This window comes from Brienomyrus brachyistius, chromosome 9 (assembly GCF_023856365.1).
Source record: "Brienomyrus brachyistius isolate T26 chromosome 9, BBRACH_0.4, whole genome shotgun sequence".
Taxonomy (NCBI): domain Eukaryota; kingdom Metazoa; phylum Chordata; class Actinopteri; order Osteoglossiformes; family Mormyridae; genus Brienomyrus; species Brienomyrus brachyistius.
This window is the reverse complement of record NC_064541.1, coordinates 11,426,884-11,444,244: the sequence shown is the minus strand read 5'-3', so window position 1 is coordinate 11,444,244 and position 17,361 is coordinate 11,426,884. Positions and strand designations below refer to the sequence as shown.

The 17,361-nt window shown below is 43.2% G+C and overlaps 2 protein-coding genes across 8 annotated transcripts; one reads left to right on the top strand and one right to left on the bottom strand.

Annotated features, from left to right (window-relative positions):
* Nucleotides 1-5: 5 nt before the first annotated feature.
* Nucleotides 6-7,317, bottom strand: si:dkey-29h14.10 (uncharacterized). 3 transcript variants are annotated; one of them, XM_049025114.1, is made up of 5 exons: nucleotides 7,209-7,317; nucleotides 5,780-6,044; nucleotides 4,921-4,974; nucleotides 4,265-4,408; nucleotides 6-1,336 (listed from the first exon to the last, which is right to left on the bottom strand). In XM_049025114.1, the coding sequence occupies exons 2-5, from the start codon at nucleotides 6,000-6,002 to the stop codon at nucleotides 1,167-1,169; spliced, it is 591 nt and encodes a 196-aa protein (XP_048881071.1). In that variant the 5' UTR covers nucleotides 6,003-6,044; nucleotides 7,209-7,317; the 3' UTR covers nucleotides 6-1,166. The 3 variants fall into 3 exon arrangements, with proteins under 3 accessions (XP_048881071.1, XP_048881070.1, XP_048881072.1); XM_049025113.1 differs by lacking the exon at nucleotides 7,209-7,317 and adding an exon at nucleotides 6,948-7,202; XM_049025115.1 differs by lacking the exon at nucleotides 7,209-7,317 and adding an exon at nucleotides 6,948-7,202 and having other exon boundaries at nucleotides 5,780-5,954.
* A 1,408-nt stretch (nucleotides 7,318-8,725) lies between these two features.
* Nucleotides 8,726-16,903, top strand: prelid3a (PRELI domain containing 3A). 5 transcript variants are annotated; one of them, XR_007399641.1, is made up of 7 exons: nucleotides 8,726-9,699; nucleotides 11,341-11,509; nucleotides 12,027-12,116; nucleotides 12,549-12,619; nucleotides 12,724-12,898; nucleotides 14,286-14,363; nucleotides 14,505-16,903. XR_007399641.1 is itself a non-coding variant. In XM_049025116.1 (7 exons), the coding sequence occupies exons 1-6, from the start codon at nucleotides 9,668-9,670 to the stop codon at nucleotides 14,355-14,357; spliced, it is 537 nt and encodes a 178-aa protein (XP_048881073.1). In that variant the 5' UTR covers nucleotides 8,727-9,667; the 3' UTR covers nucleotides 14,358-14,363; nucleotides 14,505-16,903. The 5 variants fall into 5 exon arrangements, 4 of the variants coding, with proteins under 4 accessions (XP_048881074.1, XP_048881073.1, XP_048881075.1 ...); XM_049025116.1 differs by having other exon boundaries at nucleotides 8,727-9,699; nucleotides 12,724-12,826; XM_049025118.1 differs by having other exon boundaries at nucleotides 9,699-9,813; nucleotides 12,724-12,826.
* Nucleotides 16,904-17,361: the final 458 nt, after the last annotated feature.

Sequence of the window (17,361 nt, the reverse complement as noted above, 5' to 3'; positions counted from 1 at the left end):
CCAAATCTCCCCCCAACCATGTTTATGTTGTAAATGATAAACATACATGTCCATAAATAATTTTTTTTTAATGCAAATACACATTTAAATGAGATTAACTCATCATTACGTGATTTCAAAGAAATTCATTACACCACAGGCATTTCTACGGACCACATACCACCTGCGCACTCCTGCAGGGAGGAACGCAAAGGACAAGCATGATGAAATGTTCTCGTGCGTCTGCCCACATTCACGCGACGCAACAAAAGGGAAAAACAAAACACGCGCCGTGCGCTATGTTTAACCTGCTCTTTAAAGACGCCCACGCCCAGAAAATAAAACCAGTGTATCTTGTTGTGGATTTTCTGTCCCCGCCGAAAATGTTTTGTTCTAAAAGTTAACATCGCAGTGCAATTCTTGGACTGAACGAACAAGGTTTATAAAGAAAAGGAAGGCATTCCTCACAACGTCACACCACCACAAAAAAAACAAAAAAAAAAAAAAAAAAACCATTTGTTTCCCGGTCAAAAAATGACCGTTTGTGCACGTAATTAATGCAGTGAGAATGCCAGTGTTGCCCTGAAGGTCTGTGCCATCTCGTATACACAATACTGAAAGTGTTAGTATATCTTTTATATAAAAAACTTGCAGCACAAACGATACTACAGATACAGGCGGTGCCCAGGATATGAATGAGTCTGTTCCCCCACTGTCTTAAAGTCGAATTTGTAGGTAAGTTAGTAAAATAATACAGTACATAATGATAATTATGCAGTAATAATAACTAATTATACACTGTACCTTCAGTCAACGAAGCACTTAATGCACCACCCCAAAGCAGTATGTACATTTATTATATGTATTTTTATTATAACAGACTTTATGGATGGATGTCCATAAGTACGAGTTGTCTGCAAGTAGGATGTTCATCTGGGGATTGGCTGTACTCCTCTGTAGGTAGACTTTGAGGGTTAGCTCCATCAGTCCAGTTTATCGGGGGGGGGGGGGGGGGGCATATGGAAATGGGCTCAAATCCAGACATTTTCCAAGAATAAACCCCCAGTGCTCCCTGACTTAACCTGACATATCCAGAGCAGAGGAGTCTGGGGCAGCACCACTTATCCACAAGCAGCCCTGCTCAGATGTCTGTGACCCACAAGGACCACCACCACTGAGGTCCTCCTTTACTCCTCAGGTTCACTGCTTTCCTCTCCTTCCTCAACAGTCAGGCTATTTTTGTCTCCAATGATGACGTACTCCAGATTGGAGCCGTGAACCTGGAGGTTTTCAGATGATGCAGCGGTCTGTGCTGCCCCCATCTGGCAGGATTCACATTCGCCGCCCGTGGCTACATCTGCCAATGTAACAAGGTAGGAAAAATGTGTTAAGATAACAGACTTGTATGTAGGAAAGTTTAAGCTGCTTTGCGCCAATACTATTCTGTTACTTGATGTCTTGCTCTGAATGAGAAATCTCAATTACACTGCATCTTTACAGTGAAGAACTCATTCGGTTAGGACAGGTAGTGGTTCTCAGTCAGTAACTCTAGAAACATCTCTCACACTTAAATTCAACCCTATTTGGACTGTGGTCAGCTAGCATTGAAATCTCTGGAATTTGAAGTCAACAGCTTCATATTTCATTGAGTCCGCAGTGAAAGATACTGAATGGAATGTCGGTCCACTATGGGGTGTACAGTCACTATGGGGTGTCAGTGAAGCCAGTATACCGCAGCTGCATGTTTTACGGATTGTAGGAGGAAACAAGGGCAGGTCATTCCATTTTAATTCAAGACGTTACCTTTGCATAACTATTCATGGCATTAAATGTGGCATGTGAGAAATATCCATTTAAAAATTCCTTACTGCCTTTTCAGCACCAAAGATAGTGATAATCTCACCTTTTCTTATGTGCATTTGCAGCTGCATGCCTCAACTATAGTAGGAAATCTTGGAAAAAAACGGATACATTGGGGGACAGTTCCCATCTGTGAATTTTGTCATCCTGGGGATGGGGGGGGGGCTTCAGGGCTGGGTCATGTAAGTCGAATGATAATGCAAGATATTTATCAGTGACGGTCATTAGTTTTTACGACAAGGGTCCATTTTTTCTTAGGATCGTCCTTAGATTCAGCCATCCATCCATTTTCCAAACCGCTTATCCTACTGGGTCGCGGGAGGTCCGGAGCCTATCCCGGAAGCTATGGGCAAGAGGCAGGGAACAACCCAGGATGGGGGGGCAGCCCATCGCAGGGCACACTCACACACCATTCACTCTCACACGCACACCTACGGGCAATTTAGCAACTCCAATTAGCCTCAGCTAATTTTTGGACTGTGGGGGGAAGCCGGAGTACCCGGAGGAAACCCCACGACGACATGGGGAGAACATGCAAACTCTGACCCACACGTGACCCAGGCGGAGACTCGAACCCGGATCCCAGAGGTGTGAGGCAACAGTGCTAACTACTGCACTATCATGCCGCCCCGTCCTTAGATTCAGAAAATGAAAAAGCCAACAAATTTAATGGACTGCAGGCTGAAGTCCAATTTTAATAAATCTTACAAAAATTCTCTTTTTTTCCCCATAGGCCGTAACCCTAACACTGACAGTGTGATTTGTTGCTGGGTTTCTCTCTGACCGGGACCCGGCTGCTCACTTAAGTGAACAGCTTTGACACTGCTGGTAGAGCTGCCACCCATCTGGTAATGAAAAATAAAATGCTGTGTCCTGTTTTTAACCAATTCGGGACACAATTTCTCCCGTATTTCCTCAGGTTGAAAGTGGAAACCATAATTGCTGCTGTTTTAGTAGAGATTACAGTACATCGCACCAGTCTGTTGCATATCGGACTGTAAATTGCAAAAAGTACCGCCACACCACTGTTTTTATTGTTTATCCACAACATCTCCTTTTTAAAATGATGTGGCTGCTGAGCTGTAACTTTCTTCACTGACTTTCCTCTGAGAGACCACTTCTCTCTTCCATATTGCCAAAACAGTAGTATTTAGCGTGTTCTGCTAACTCAACCTTGCTGTACATTTGTTAGTCGTAGGTTGCCCGTTCTTAAAATTGTACTGTAAGATCGGAATTGCGTTAATTTCGCTAACGTGATGGGCGTGTGCTATCAAGCAATGTTCCTTAACAGTTTATTAAAACGGCTAAATTTTTACTTACATTTTTTATTATGATAAGTCGATATATCGTTTAGCCCGGTGATGGGCTGACCCCCCATCCTGGGTTGTTCCCTGCCTCGTGCCCATTGCTTCCGGGATAGGCTCCGGACCCCCCGCGACCCAGTAGGATAAGCGGTTTGGAAAATGGATGGACGGATATATCGTTTATAGCAGTTAACCAGTTCACTGTTCTGCATGCGCTTACATCACTCACCCTGCAGGCGGACCATCCAGGCTATTTTTGCCGCAAGGATTTCAAAATCCTGCGGTATTACTAAATACAACCCAAGCCTGGAAATATCTTTAAAACTGTTCATAGAAAGTTTACCCATTTAACTACATTGCTTGTATTTGTATTTGTAGCAATGCATCTGCCCCCTTCAGGTCTGGTGTAACACTACTGCTGTACACAAGCGCCAATCAGGACCATCTGCCTCCACTGACAAAAGTAGCATGGAGCAGTGCTTCAGAAACATAGCTTTACACTTCACGATAGGTAAACGTCAGGTACACCTTAAGCTATGTTTATAAAAGAAGATGAAAAAAGTAGAATGTTGAACCAGTATCAGAACGTGCTCACTGGTGAGACTTCTAAGCACTTACGCAAGTCGCTCTGGCTAAGGGCGTCTGCCAAATGCAGTAAACATAAATGAATGAAAAATAATCTTTGAGCTTTCCAGCGAGCTACACCTGAGCCAGGCAGCTGTAATACTCAAAAAATTACAACTCATAAGAAAAAATGTGCTATATTTCAAAGGGATTTTTTTTTTTTTTTTTAATAAAAGAAAAACATTTCTGTGCTCTGGATGTTATGTGGAATGAATTACATCACCAAAATTAAAAATAGTGATTCAAAAACTTTTTTGGTAAATTTGTAATTTCATAACCCTGGAGGTGTGAGGATTTTTCCAATTACCGCAAAACTTTTCCCAAGTCTGTGAGTTTCATATAAAACTCTATTGCTCTGGATGGATAAGCAAACAAAATAGAGAGATGTTGTCGGGTGACTAAACTGCACAGCTACAACAAAAGACGGGCAACATCTGGCCGTTAGCCCTTGTATGCATGACAGGGCAACACAAATAAACAATTACAGTTGTTTTTACCTTGTCGAGCCTCCATCAAACTCTGAAGAAGCTGGCCCTGTTGGTCGCTGTTGATATACTGGTCATTCTTGCTTCCAATGATGCAATTGACCAAGGTGGAATTCTGAATGTGGACTACACAAGTGGGAGCATTGCTCTGTTCGTCTGTAAACGTCCGATAAGAACGTCCGTATCATTGTTAGCTGTACGTCACATTCAGAAACTAGTTATAAGAACATAAGAACTATACAAACGAGAGGAGGCCATTCGGCCCATCAAGCTCGCTTGGGGAGAAATAAACTAATAGCTCAGAGTCGTTAAAATCTTATCTAGCTCTGATTTAAAGGAACCCAAGGATTCAGCTTGCACTACATTATCAGGAAGGCTATTCCATACTCTGACTACGCGCTGTGTAAAGAAGTGCTTCCTTAAATCCAGCTTGAAATGTTCTCCCGCTAATTTCCACCTATGGCCACGAGTTTGTGTATTTAAACTAATGCTGAAGTAACTATTTGGTTGAACAGCATCCAAACCTGTTAGAATCTTATATACCTGGATCATGCCCCCCCTCAGTCTCCTTTGCTTGAGACTGAACAGATTTAGCTCAAGTAACCGTTCTGCAATAGATTATTAAGACAGATACAAAGAAACTAAAGAATTTCATATTAATCACTTACTTGGCAGGGTCCTGTCCTGAAGAGGACAAGGTGTGGCCACAAGGGGGCGCCTTGCTGCAGGACATTGAGGCAATCAGTCACATAAGCTAGGACATGGTGATATGGCGGGGAAAGAGACCAAACTTGCAGTGCAATATATGCAAAAAAAAATAATAAAAAATTGATACTTTTATTGATCTTTAAGCGTCCCTCAACTTGCTTTTTGTATAGCAAGCTCTCCCTGAAGAGCAGCCACCTGTAGCGGCGCCCAGGGAGCTGGGGGTTAAGGGCCTCACTCAAGGGCCCGCAGACGTGCTGAGGCTGGGGTTGATTACAGGCACACAGGTTTAGCCCACTGAGCCACACGCTGCCTCCCCAGTTAGGCTTAAAGGAGGGGGGGAGACAGATAGCTTAGCAAGATGAATAATAACGTGAACGGAAATAAAGGTTGCACATCCATGTCTCAGAAGAAGCCATGTTATAAGTAGCCTGCGGAATCACAACAGACAGTATCTAGCCTGAGGAACTAGAGCAAAAATGTTCAGCTGTAGGTTATAATACCGTATTTTCAGGGCTGTCAAAATTAATGTGTTTAACACACTGCATTACGATACAGTGTCATCATGCAGTGCATTATGGGGCCATATAAACCATACAGAGAGAGACTTTTTTGTACTATTGTCATTTTTTGTACTACATTGTTATATCTGAATTACACATTCTTGGAGTTTATTCAACATTACTTTGGTGTTTGATTTCACATTTAAATATGCATTACAATAAGCTATAATCTTAAGAAGATTTTTTTTTCTGGATCATATGTACATTGCTGGAGCTAACATTTGTCATGGATATGTACATTTACCCTTGAGATGCTCACCTCGGACGCCTGTCACCCGCTCAAACAAAGAAGGGTCCAACGATTCCAGAGCCTCGTAAAACAGCCGACAGGCATACTCCCCCTTCCGGATCAGGGTCTGCATGAGACAGGTCGCCTTCTGCAGGTCTGTAGGCTGAGACCGGATGAGCTGACCCTCATAGTCAGTCAAAGTCTCCTTGCAGGACAAGCAACTGAATATTAGCTCCAACAAAGTGGGTGACATGCTTTTGATCAGTGTGAATTGGGTGAAGCTTCAATTGCTCCTCTGCATAAGGAAAGAGAGAGAATTCTCTTGTAAAGAAAAAGCATTAAAATGACTACATATTGCCACAAGCATCATCGCCGACGAGAAATTCAGAGAAGTGGCTACTGTCCTTACTCGACATATGCCTCCGATATTTGGTTTCAGGGCTGCCGAAACTCAGCTAAAAAGTGGGCCATCGCTAGCAAAACAAACATTACAAGGGCCTCTGACCATCCATTCATTTTTCTGAAACCACTTATCCTGTTCAGGGTCGGGGGGTCCGGAGCCATTCGCGGATGCTACAAGTGCAAGATAAGGAACAACCCAGGATGGGTCATCAGCCCATCACTGAGCACACTCACACATCATTTACTCACACATGCACACCTATGGGCAATTTCGTAACTCCGCTCAGCCTCAGGAAGTTTTTGGACTGTGGGGGGGAATCCGAAGGAAGAACATGCCAACTGCACACACGGAGCCACGTCCAGACAGTAAAACTGGTTTAGCCAAACTCCTACTTTGACGGAGCGTTTAGGTGCGTGTAAAACCCTATAAGAAATCGTTCATGTGTACCCGTCTTAAATCAGGAATTACAGACAATTGGCCCACAAGTTTCTATTAGCGATCGAACTGAAAAATGAAAAACACGTATAAATCACCCCGACAAACGTTGTAGTAACATTGTAAACATTGTAACCTTTCCAATAACCATATACTACTCCAGTTACGGAATATATTGTACAATGTATCTGGGAGAAATTCATACTGCTTCAGTATCGACGCGTCAAACATGCTTACAATATCTTCATTCACTATTATACAACTTCACTTTCCGGAAACCAAACACCCAAAGTCGCAGCGGCTTAGTAACTTGGTAAACGTCCAATAAATCAGAAAGAGGCAGAAGTTTTAGTGGCTTACCATACGACAAAGACCGTCTGTCCGATCCCAACACCGAGTACTCCATGCGCCAGTGATGCTGCTACTAAACGCGAAATCCCACTTTCTTGAAGGAGAGACTGGGAAGTTCCCATGAAACTACGCATGCGTGTGTAATTCTCCTAATGGCCGAGGGTACACGTTTGTTTCAAAACGCATGATACGTAAAGGTCACTTCATATTTCATAGGTTCTCCAAACTAGTGTGGTGGTGAGGTTACACCCGCTGCACGGCTACACTTACGTTCCCTGACGCGGCTGGTAGTGTGATGGGTGCAGCAATGCACTGTAAATGCACTCTAATTACCGCGCTCTTAGTTGCTGACGAAGGGGACGTGACGTAAAACAGTCATCAGGGGTTGGCTGCGGTCGCTGCGCGTATAAACTCAGATTTTTAAGTCCAGCGTAAACCGCGCGTGTCGACTGCGCATGTGCAAGATAATTAACTAGGTATATCCAGTACTTGGCATGTGTGTAAACTTAAATTTGTTCGGCTAAAAACAAATATCAATAGCTACGGAAAATTCTTCTTATGTATATTTATTCAAGATTAATGTTATACTACTACGGAGCCCCTAAGATGTCAGGATGATAATTTTTTTAAATAGTTTTAAGTTCCCTCGAAATAGTTTTCCGTTACTAATAATATCTACTGTGCCCGTTTAACGTACAAAATAGAATTAATCGACTAATAAGTATAAACCTTAAACGATACAGTCATATCCAGTTAAGTTTGCTTTAAGCATTAAACTATGGCACACCATGTAACTTTGACGCAGTGCCATTATTAATAAATACGTATAAAAACACATATGAATTTGTGTATTTGTCCATGCTGAATGTGCTGTGTGTTGTCAGGATGGTTGGTAAAACAGCTCCTCATTAAATTGAAGTCTTCATTTCTGTTGTCAGAAATGGGGAGAGGGTGGAGGTGACCGATCCGCTGGGTGAGGGTGCTACTTCCTGGGCCATGTCGTGAGCATGGAGGGCAGCTTCCTGGGGCTGGTTACATAGATACTTGGCCGGGTACTTTGCCAGCATTGCAAAGCTACTACACTATCTTACAGAGAAGGGAAGTGGCTTTGCGTTGAAGGGAAGTGACACTTGCACCGTGGCCCTCTGCCAGCTTTGAATGGCACTCACCAATGTTCCCATGCTAGTCATGGATGCCAGCAGTGAAGAGTTAGGCATGGTCCTGTCACAGGCAGGACCTGAAGGGGAGCACATAGTTGCATACTTCAGCCAAATTCTGAGGAGGTTGGGGCGCAACTACTGCGTGACTTGATGGAAACTGCTAGCTGTGGTTCAGGCCTGCAGGATCTTAAATCCCTGCCTCGGTGGCCTGGGCATCCAATCGTGGTGAATCATGTGTAGCTTATTTGCATATTCGATGCATGTGCCACTCACCCTTCATCAAGTATAATTATTGTCATTTCCGCCTTTCATATAAAATTATAACTTTTGTAATTCCCCGTCTTCTGTATTTACGTATTTGTTACTATCTCTCAGATGTCGGATGTCAGATGTCCGAGTCGCCCCACCCCCCACTGTTAAAATGTGTGACCGCTCGTGTATTTCCTCTTTTTTGGCGTGCGTGCCTACGTGTGCGTGTGATGAAATACACTCCTACTTGCTGGTTGTGCTGCGGTCTTTTCAGGACAATGAACAAAAGAGGTCTTTGCTGAAGCTACACCTGTCATCGTGGCATCTTGTGATATGTCATATTATATTGCTTTTCAAAGGAACATGAGACTGCTAGTACAGTTCCAAATATAGGAAGTAGTTAGTGCCAACGTTTCAGATGCAGTTGTCACAAAAACACAAGACTTATTCAGTTTGTCAAGGGAACACTCGTAAAATAATACCAGCAGGTACCATATGCAGACAAGTAGCTTTGAAAAAACAGGATCCGGGGCTGCAAGTGGAAACTCGCTGACTGTGATAGACGGACACTTAAAAGGATTGCTGCTAAACTGCTGCTCTCTGACTCAGCCTCGGAAAAATTATACAGTGTGAACTTAACAAAACTGGGATTTGTAGCAGATCTATCATGCGGAAAGCCCTTACATTGGATGGCCGTTTTACAAATGCGGCACTATGGCTGTCATTGCCTCCTGCTTTGGGCGCACCAGGGTTAATTGGTCACTTTAATCACTACTATGTTCCATCTGCATTTGATGACAGAGAATTACATTTGTGTATTATCCGTCTGATCGAGTGTCTGATCCGCTCTTCGGTGAATATAAATCCGGGGTGACTGGACAGCACTGGTTGACAGCCGGCAATCAGTTCGCTTTCTGGTACGTGTAACATTGACGTCTAATCCGGACCAGCAGACCAGTTATCCCACAACGCATTTCAAAGCAAATACAATAACGGATGTGCTTCCTTCAGCAAAAAATACAGCCTAAAATCACAACTGCAGTGTCTTAAGCCGGGACACAATTCCGCACACCTCGTGATTAGTGGCCTTTTAAAAAAAAAAATAAAACCCACATCTTTGGGCCATATTGGCCAAAGCTGGGTTCTTGCACGGCGGAGCCGGCAGCCATTCGCCGTCTCGGTGCGGGGCGGGTCTGCTCCGCGCTGTCGGGCCATACGGCTCCCGGTGAGAAGTGCGACCGGAGCGGACACCATCACGGCAAATTTGCGGTTTCGTTTCGGACAAAGGCGAGAGCCGTCGACCCGAGGAGGGGGGGGGAAATGAAGATCTGGAGCACGGAGCACATATTCAGGTACAACGCAGTGTTACGTTGTAACTAGAAACCGACCTGCTTACTTTGCAAGTCGTGCATCGATACCGCTTTTGCATCATTTTTTCTTTTGCAGTGCGGTTCACTGTTGCAAGTGTAAGTGCCGTTTTCATTTTCATTTCTTAGCTAGCCGGCGTTCATGCAAGCGGGGGGCCTTGGTATGTAGCTTATGTTTCTAAATAATAGAGGCAGACCCACATAATGTGAAATATAACGTGCCATTATTTTTTTTCCAATGTAACGGTACATTGACTGCAAGCATTGATTGCATCACTTAAGTTGGAATCGAAATGTCTAATCTTTGTTAAATCGAGGGGAAATCGTCGCGGATTCCAGTTAGAATGTCACACTGTTAATCGAGGTAATTTTAACGGATATCGTCGTGCTCAGTCTCACCACCATCACACTGTCCTCCATTGTGGACCCTGTCCATGTCTAATGCGTGAAATACGCCGGTTGTGTTACTGTGCCTTGTGCACGTCGGGATGAGATTCGCCATCTCTGTTGAAACTAATTTGCTTGCTTTCCACTTTGGATTCGACTGGCCATCTTCCTCTTTTCGTGCTTTGTCACTGTGCCCAGTGATGCGCACTGCCAGCCGCAAAACGTCACGATATTCACAGCAACCGACAACTTCCCAATATTAATTCAATATAAATAGTAACACGGAGTACAATCCCATTAAAATGGCAGCAGTCAATTAACGGGTTTTACCCATTTGGAAAGACCTGCATTCAGACATTGCACATTTGTGAATTGTATGTATTTATTTGTATTTGTGGATCCTGTGATGAACAGCCGACCATAGTGCTAATATCCTGACGGAGATGGACGAGCAGATTGACACCCGAACAGATTCCACTGTGTTTGACCCGGCCATTACATTTGATTTATGGCATAAGTTTTAAATGTTTTGCATTAAGCAGCTCACTGTCTGCAGTATCGCATTACTCCTTTGCTAAAGATAGCAGTCCGGATAACTTCACAAAGGCCTCCTATCAAGACTTGTGGGTCCTGCATGTGCGCCCGTCTTTCCTGTTGATGTAGGCCAGTGAGGTTTTAGTGAAGTAGGTGTCAGAAGTAGTTTACTATTTACCTCTGGGGTATTTAGCTATTTAGAAGTTTATAGCAGCTATGGGGAGGTTATCCTTGGTATAGTTACTGTTTCGGCCTGGAGATTGCTGACTCTTTTAATACGTAAAATTGAATAAACCCTACTGTGCAGAGAATGGATGAGGTGACAAATATAAAATACGGCAATTTTTTCATGTTTTTCTTTCTTTCAAAACTGGAGAAATACCCTGCGTCTGGGTTGCCCTGCTTTCAGAAATGATGCAATGACCGAAAAAGAAACATCCTGGGTTTTTTCTGTTCTTCCAATACGGGGAGTTTTTGTTCTCTGTCGTGTTGTGCAACATGCTGGTTGCATCAAAGACCTAGAGGTTTGCGGTGAGCGGGCTCTTGCACTCCCCCACGAAGACCTTCTCAACAATGCAGACCGTCTGAGGCTTCCGCGGTTGCAGTATGCAAGTCTATAAGCACTTCCTGATGACGTTCGGTGCATTGGTGATCTTCGTCAGGGTCTGCGTTGCTTACGATGCCGCCCTGGTTGTTCATGCACAGCTACCCATGGGAGACGGTGATCAAGGCGGCTATGAGAAAGTACCCCAACCCCATGAACCCCAGTGTGGTGGGTGTGGACGTCCTTGACCGCAATCTGGACACTGACGGACGCCTTCACAGCCACCGGCTCCTCAGTACCGAGTGGGGTTTGCCCGCCATCGTCCGTGCGGTCAGTGCACTCTTGCATCTCACCCTGAGATATCTGACTTTCCGCTTCTCTTTACGGTCATCCGTAATATAGTAGTGGAACTACATTTGTGCTGACTCTAATTAATAATAATAATGATAATTATAATAATCATTATTATTAGGTAACACTTTACTTGAGGGGACACAAGTAACTTAGTGACTGTTACAAATCATGAACTGATATAGTAACTGTATGCTGTATATGAACCATAATGATTCACTAATGATCAGAACGTCTAACTCTTAGTTTCTGATTAATTAATACATTAAATAGCTGCTGTTCTATTTGTGCCCCCTCAGGTAAAGTGTTACCTGTTGTCGTTTTTGTTGTTTGCTCTTGTTGTTGTTTTAATAGCAACAAAAATAACTGTAGACAAATGAAACATGGAGAGTGAAAAGTAGCGTGACGGATTTGCACAGTAAGAACTGAACACTGTTAAATTGGACATGACTCATAACGCTTCATTAGCTTATAAAACTCACGTTTCTCACCTCAGATACTGGGGACCAGTAGGACTTTGACCTACATAAAGGAACACTCCATAGTGGATCCAGAAGGGAAGAAAATGGAGCTATGCTCGACAAATGTGAGCGTGATTTTCTTCACAAATACAGTTCAGTTATGTGCACAAGATATCAGACTGTTTTTAAGTAATTGTAATAGATGCCCTTTGAATTGTTTCTGTCCACTTAATTGAAATTAAACGCATTTGTTTTTGTTAATATTTGGCTTAAATTTTTCCTCACTGGGGTGATTCAGTTTGTCTGTCAGTGTCATTGAACAAAATTGTGGTGAACGTTCTGAAATTGTCCTCAGTTTGGGTTTACATAGACTCATGCTGACATGAACGGGCTGTTTTGATGTTCTGGCTTTAACGTTCACTTTTTTAATGCTGTTACTTTGAGAGCTCAGGCGAGCTTGTCGAGAAGGAAGGTGGGCACAGGGAATCTCTCTTTGAGGTCAGGTGACACCTGGCTGGTGGTACACAGCTGAAAGGCAGGGCTGACTCTCTCTGCAGATAACCCTGACTAATCTGGTGTCTGTCGACGAGAGACTCGTGTACCAGCCGCACCCGGAAAACCCGGACGTGTGAGTAACCGGCGTTTTGATGTGGGCTCTCGCCTCAATATCTTCCCTGGAATACTTACATGCCTATAATATGTTGCTGCTCTTGGTCGCCTCGCCTCCCCCAGAACTGTTTTGACCCAGGAGGCCATCATCACGGTTAAGGGGGTCAGTCTGAGCAGCTACCTGGAGGGGCTGATGGCTCTCACCATGTCGACCAACGCCCGGAAGGTACAGACGTCCAAGTGGTGCCGAGCTGCCTAGTTTAGACCCGCCTGTCACCTGGCAGATCCCAGACATGGGGTATGTGGTCGATGATTCAGCCACAGACCTAAAACTTAATAGCTCCTTTACAGTGCTCTCTATTACTCCCGTAGTCCGAATACCTGTGGTTGGCTCAGTGTTTCCCAACCCGGCCCTTGGGGACTCCCTAACGGTCGACATATTTGCCCCCCCCCCCCCCCCCCCCCCCCCAAGGACTGTCTGCGGGTCTCCCAGGACCGGATTGGGGAACACTTGGCTATGTGACCTGACATGCCTAAATTCACCATAGTGTGTGTGTGTGTCTGCCCCATGTAATGGATTAGCACCCCATCCAGGGTGTCCCCCCAACACATCGCCTCTGCTTCTTGGGCTAGATCCCAGGCTCACTGGAGCCCTGTACTGGATGATCCTGGGATGTACTGGGATGGATGAAGCAGTGTGGATTGTTATGAATGTATTTTGACAATTTATTAACATTGGCTAATGTAAGAGAATTCTAGCTGCATAGTCATTTTATTTTAAATCTGAAATGACCAATCAGGGCTGCTTCTGAACAAGAAGATTCTTAAAGGTCTTTAAAAATATAGAATAGTGATACTTACCTCATCATGCTGTCCATAAGAGACAGACAGGTGAGAGCCAGGTTGGGGGGGTCCCCCCCAAATGTGACACCCCTGGAGCTGGGGGCCTTGCTGAAGGGCTGGCCCACTGACATGGGGCTTTTTGCAAAAGCTGCCCCTAAGTGGTGGAAATGCCTAATGTGGGGTTTGAACCCACGACCCTGATGTGCAGAGTCTCATGCGGCAGCGACTGAGCTAGCTGGGTAACCACGACGTTATAGGTGGCTGTGTGGTGTAACGTGAGCTGTTAATGTCTAAATGAAAGCTGCGTTGTTAAGTAGTTGTAGGAAAGTAATAGAGACTGATAATAGGGGAGTGGGGATTTATTTTTAAATAAATTACTGCTGCACATTAAGTTGTTGTTCTTCTTGAGTAATTACTCTGCCCCTTGGGGTGGGAAATATAGCCAGAATGTCATATCACAATACATCATTTATGGTTAGAATCTCAATCCATTATGTTTGCTACTGTTTTTTCAATATTTTTTTTTGTTTATAAAGTAAACATTAATAAATATAATGTAATATTAATAAATCAGATTTTACCAATGCAAATATGTTAGAAGAGATGCATCCCAAGTTCATCCCAGATTATTTGGTACACTTTTTTGTTTGAATCAGGAGAATTGCATCATGAACTTTCATGCTTTCATTCCTGGTGGGTCCATTTCCCAGACTGGATTAAAATCAGCTTTAGCCAGTCGATTTCTTTTCTTTGCAGTGCAATATGGTTTTGTTGTGACCTGAAATCATCTGGGTTTTGTCCAGGGAGAGACGTTGTTAACTGCAGTCTTTGTGTCCTTGTAGGGATGGGATGCGATTGAGTGGATCATTAAGAACTCTGAACGGGAAAATGTACCCCTGTGTGACCTGTACTGAGCAGCGGTAACTTCAGCTTACTATTCTGTCCCACAATGCTTTGTGTGTTTCCAGTGTTCTGTGCGCTGAGTCAGCCATGCATTTGGCTCACATCTTATTCCCGACTATGTTGCTGCCTTGCACTAACAGTATCTCGTTCTCTGGCAGCGAGCCCACAAACCCTACAGGTGTCCTCGCCACGTATCACGGAGATCAATGCTAACGTGACGTCAGGAACCTTCCCGAGCAATCGGTGACATTGGGGCCCTCTGGGGAGAACCGGGCTGGCCCCGGTCACAAGGGTTGGGGGGGGGGGGGGGTTAAATGCAGAGCTCCATAAAGCAATAGGAGTTACCAAGTTTGGGTTGTTATTTTGTCACCTGCCATGTATTGTAGTATGTATACCTTGTGTTGCTAACTTCCTCCAAAGTCCCACATATGGGTGACACCTTCATGGTTCTGACGCAGGCAAGATTCAGCTTTTCAACTCAAAACAAGGTCCTCTGTAAGATGAGCTATAACATAACTAAGGCTAATATCGATGCAGTATTTATTTATGCACTAATTTATTTATTTATTTATTTATTTATTTATTTATTTATTTATTTGAGTGAATGTTGACCTGTCGTTGCATATTCAATGTATAAGTGAATAATGTTTGAATTTCGAAAGGCGTTGAAGCAGAAGGAGAGTTTCAGATCTTTTCAGCTGTGTTGCTGATCTGAAGTGAATGGAATAGGAGTGAAGGGCCAAACACTGGTCAGGGACCCTTGAATACGTAAAACTATACGTAACATTGGTGATTATTTTGTCAGGGGGCCTAGGTGTGCCCCTTGTAAAACTGGTCTGAATGTGCACGCAGCATTTTCCTATAACGCGCAAAGAAAGATGTCATGTGACTGTCTGTTAATCTTCCTGTAATTGAAATTTACTGGTTTTACGGGCTTGAATTCTGTTTGTGACCATCTGAATTAGCCCTCAGAAAATGCTGGCCATCACTGTGTACGTACGGAACGGCACTGAGTTCAACACTGTAACGTGTTTCTCTGAGACCCTGAGAAAGTCGATCGAGTGTTTTTAACTGATGATAGATCATGAGATTACCTCAACTGCTCTACATGCGTTACCTCAAGATGTGCAGCCCTGTGGTGGACGTCGCTTGATAGCTTGAAGGTGTATAACTGAGCCCGAAACCTTTGTTGACTTTTCAGCTGGTCTGATCTTCCGTGCTTCATGAATGCATATGAAAATTGTTGTTTTTTTTTTTTAATATCTCATATGTTCTGAAGGGCGAGCATATAACCTTACAACCTCCCACTGGATACTGTAGGGTGACCTACTTTTTGAAGAATGCTGCTGTACGTACAGTGTTGGGGAAGTTACTCAGAAAAGTAATCCATTAATGATAGAGGTGGAAAGTTCAGATATTGATAGTTAAAATCCAAACCAAGGTTTTGTATCAACCAACCATTTGACCATAAAGAGTCACAGTCACAGAGTATGCAACTGCTTAGTTGCAGTAAAACCTTGGTCTGGATTTTTACTTTCTGGACCTGAGCTATCCACCTCTGTCTGTAATGGATTACTTTAGTGAGTAACTTCCCCAACACTGTGTACATATACTTGAGCGTTTCTGCACCCTCTCAGCACATTTTGCATGCTACTTTTGCCCCGATAAGCCATAATGTTTTCACATTATTCAGACTTATTGACAAAAAAAAAATGGAAGAAACTAATATTAAACTTGAATTTCTTCTACAGCTACTTAACTGAAAATAAAGATTAAGTCATTTTTGTTTCTTTTTAAATAAACAAATGTAATGCTATAATATTAGTTCCCTTTTTACAATATCTCTAACCGATTATTCGGTAGGCCTGTTTTCTTGCTTCCCAACTTTTATCTTCTATGTAAAGCACTTTGAACTGCATTTCATATATGAAAGGTGCTATATAAATAAATAAGAGGGTAAGCAGTTGCAGGAAATCACTGGATGAATGTTGCTAATTTTACTGCAATTTGGTATAGAGTTGCAGTGGAATTATGGAGTTATTTGATCTCAAAATGAGAGCCTGAGAGGCTCCTGTTGAGTCCTTGTGCATTTTTTTTCGTCTCATGAGCATCCAGATGGCAAATTTTGGACTGCAATTCTGTATTCCATAATTAAAGGTTTAAAAGTCTGAAATACAAAGTAACACAAAAAAAATGAGAAATGGTTGGAATTAAATGTTTGCGTGTATATGTAGGCTTTTTGGATTTCAACATTTGTCTTTAAAGTAACACCATAATCTTGTATGTTCTGACAAGGAAATTTGTCTAAAATGTTGGTTTTAGGGGAATACATTGTATAAATATATTCTTATCTGGTTTCTCACCATTTGTGCAGAATTTCCTTTTATGGAAAGTTTAGAATTTGAATAATTGTTCATTTCTTCCAAGTTGGCAATAAAGAGCTAATGTATCATTGATGTAACAGGAGATAACAAAGATTAAAATATATCAAGCCAATATATGAAATTTAGTTTTGCGTTATGCATTATGTTAATAAAATCAACTTATTTCAAACTTACTGTGGTCTTTTATCCTTAACTCTTAAACACAGTGACATCCTTACCATGCCCCAGCCTCACATTTTGCTATTTACAGCAATTAAAATGTTGTCCAGCAGGGGGCGGAAGGGGGCCATCGAGAAATTCCAAGCAGCTTGGGCAGCCTGCCAACTTCAAGTTTGATGGCATTGGTCTAGTGCCTAAAACGCAATTTTATTCCTCCTGCCCTTCTCAGTGGAATTCCTACATGACCAGTCTATAATCAGTTAACTGAGCTGTTGCAAAAATATGGGTCATGAATAGTCGGTTTGGCAGCCTCGAAGTTTAACTAATCAGAGGTCCACGGCTTCCTGTCCCCCTGAGGCTATCAGCATCAATACCACAGTATTTCACAAAACCAGGCCCAGTGAAAAGAAATCTATTGGGATTTGGGGGGGGGGGGGGTTCTAGAACCCTGTAGACAATAAATCAAGTGCCT